Source organism: Sprattus sprattus (genome assembly GCF_963457725.1).
Source record: "Sprattus sprattus genome assembly, chromosome: 7".
Lineage (NCBI taxonomy): Eukaryota > Metazoa > Chordata > Actinopteri > Clupeiformes > Clupeidae > Sprattus > Sprattus sprattus.
Window position 1 is genome coordinate 6,550,854 of NC_137926.1, and position 2,500 is coordinate 6,553,353.

The 2,500-nt window shown below is 47.8% G+C and overlaps 1 protein-coding gene across 4 annotated transcripts in view; it reads left to right on the forward strand.

Moving 5' to 3' along the window:
• dennd1a (DENN/MADD domain containing 1A) overlaps nucleotides 1-2,500 on the forward strand; it is a 105,570-nt gene that overhangs the window by 51,331 nt on the left and 51,739 nt on the right. For all 4 annotated transcript variants that reach the window (XM_080842183.1, XM_080842184.1, XM_080842186.1 and 1 more), the window contains one exon: nucleotides 1,104-1,157. In XM_080842183.1, coding sequence (XP_080698309.1) covers nucleotides 1,104-1,157 — 54 coding nt within the window. The remainder of the gene's footprint in view (nucleotides 1-1,103; nucleotides 1,158-2,500) is intronic.

Below are 2,500 nucleotides of genomic sequence, written 5' to 3' on the forward strand. Positions count from 1 at the left end.
CGAGCCGGCCTGTCTGGCTCTGAATACCGATGCACTCTGCTGCCTCCCAGCCATACTTAAAAGGGGTACCGTCGGCTCTGCGCTCGCTCTCGCTCTCTCCCATCCTCTCTTTCACTCTACTCTCCTCTCCTCCCCTCGTCTTTCCTCTCCTCTCTTCTCCTCTCCTCCCCTCGACTTTCCTCTCCTCTCTTCTCCTCTCCTCTCCTCTCTTTCACTCTACTCTTCTCTCCTCTCTTCCCCTCGTCTTTCACTCTTCTCTTCTCTCTTCTCCTCTCCTCTCCTCTGCCCCCCTCTCTTCTCCTCTCTTCCACTCGTCTCGTCTCCCCTCTCCTCTCCGAGAGGCTCATTTCACAGGTGGTAGAGCGGCTAACGGATTCAGTGCTGGCAGCGTGGGAGGGGACGGCACACTGACACCCAGGGGAAAGAGTGTTTGGGAATGAAAGAAAGAGAGAATGAGGGAGAGAAAGAGAGAGAGAGATGACACCAGCGGAGGAGTGTGTTATTGTGCTTTCTCTCTCCACCCTTACTCCACCTTCCACTGCTGCTCCTCTCCAGATACCTTCACTTCTATTTGTGTTCAGCCTGCTCCCCTGTCATGTCTGCCACCCTCTTGTCTGAGAGAGAGAGAGAGAGAGAGAGAGAGAGAGAGAGAGAGAGAGATAAAGAGAAAGAGAGAAAGAGACAGAGAGAGCAAAAGAGAGAGTTAGAGAGAGAGAGAGAGTTAGAGAAAGAGAGAGAGAGTTAGAGAAAGAGAGGAAGATGAGAGAGCGAGATAGAGAGCGATAGAGGGGGGGGGGGGAGAGAGGGGATCTGAACTGAGAAGTTTCCTAACTTAACTATTCTCAGTCAGTCCTCCAGTGCAGGCAGCAACATTTGGGGACCATTTCTCATGTTAAAGTTGGAAGGGTAAAAAAGGGTGAGCTTGATCCTCACTCCACAAACTATCACACATGCTTCACATGACAAGTTGTGACGGAAACCACCTCGCGTGAATATAGCAGAATGCACTTTGTTAACGCAGTATTTTGTTGTCTTGCCAATTCATTGTTCTTTATTTTTATATTGATTGTAAACGTTGACTGTTTTTGTCTCTCTCTGTGCAGCACTCTTACTTCACCGTGCCTGACACCAGGGAACTGCCCAGTATACCTGAGAACGTGAGTGGGACTCACCATCCCTACACTCCCTTTGCCCTCACACACACACACACACACTCCTACACTCCTCCCCTCCCCTTGACCTCAATGCAACCCATCTGTATCACACCACACTCAGTGCACTACAGCTAGCAGAAATCACACACACAAACACAAACGCATCCACACACACTCACTCACGCACACGCACTCATTCACAAACACACATGCACACACATACACACACACACACACACACACACACACACACACACCTACACCTTTCTGATCCCCTGCAAAGAGGGCTGTGTAGCAATCTGCCAACAGGTAAAAGCACAACATGAAAAAATCAAACAGATACGTAGATAGAGATTAACCAGCTGTACAGGTAATTGATCCTAGGCCCAGACCAGTGCATCTGATGCAGTCATACCCCCCCCCCTCCCCCCCCCCTCTAGTTAAGGGAACACTTCCAGCCATCACTGTTGGGTTAAATGTTTTCTGCCAGGGTTCGCCCAGCGCTGTTGATCTCTGCCCAACAGGCCTTGGCATCAAGCACACAGCAGAGCGCTCTGCTCTCATCCATTCTCCCAGGGTGGAATGGAAAGAGTTATCTGAATCAATACCCCTCTTTCATTCTCCCACTTCCTCCCTTTCTTGCCAGTGGCTGAGGCAAAAGACCCCGCGGCTGTGTGTGTGTGTGTGTGTGTGTGTGTGTGTGTGTGTGTGTGTGTGTGTGTGTGTGTGTGTGTGTGTGTGTGTGTGTGTGTGTGAGAGTACATGGAGGTCTGTATTTTGTGTGCGTGTGTGTGTGTGTGTGTGTGTGTGTGTGTGTGTATGTGTGTGAGGGGAAGTGCACAGGCAAATATACATTCATATGATGTTCATACACGTCTGTTGCACTGCAAAGCCCAGAGCCATTGTTAAATAGTATATTATTAAATAGTTAATATAATGGTACAATAGGCAGAATATTTTCAAGAGAAAATGCCACGTTTTCCACGACATCACTAGTATTAACAGTCTCTTCAGATTAATTGCCAGTCAGCGCAGATGTGTCCAAACGGCAGACACTACCCATGTACCTCGGTGAAAAAAAGAGGATTAAAAAAAAGAGATATTTCTATGAATATATTTTTAGCCTGCACTGGAGATGTGCTATCCTATTTATTCAGCAAAAGATTCTCAGTGAAAGCGTAATGGCCGACACCAAAAGGCAAAATGTCCACTAATGCTAAGTGTTCTGCAGATTAAACCCTTTAGAAAATACATGAGATTCGTTGTGGCACTCAGTCTCATTTCTCATGCCTTTTCATATTTTGAAACATCGGAGTCGGCTAATTCTTTGCTAAACAGGTTGACCC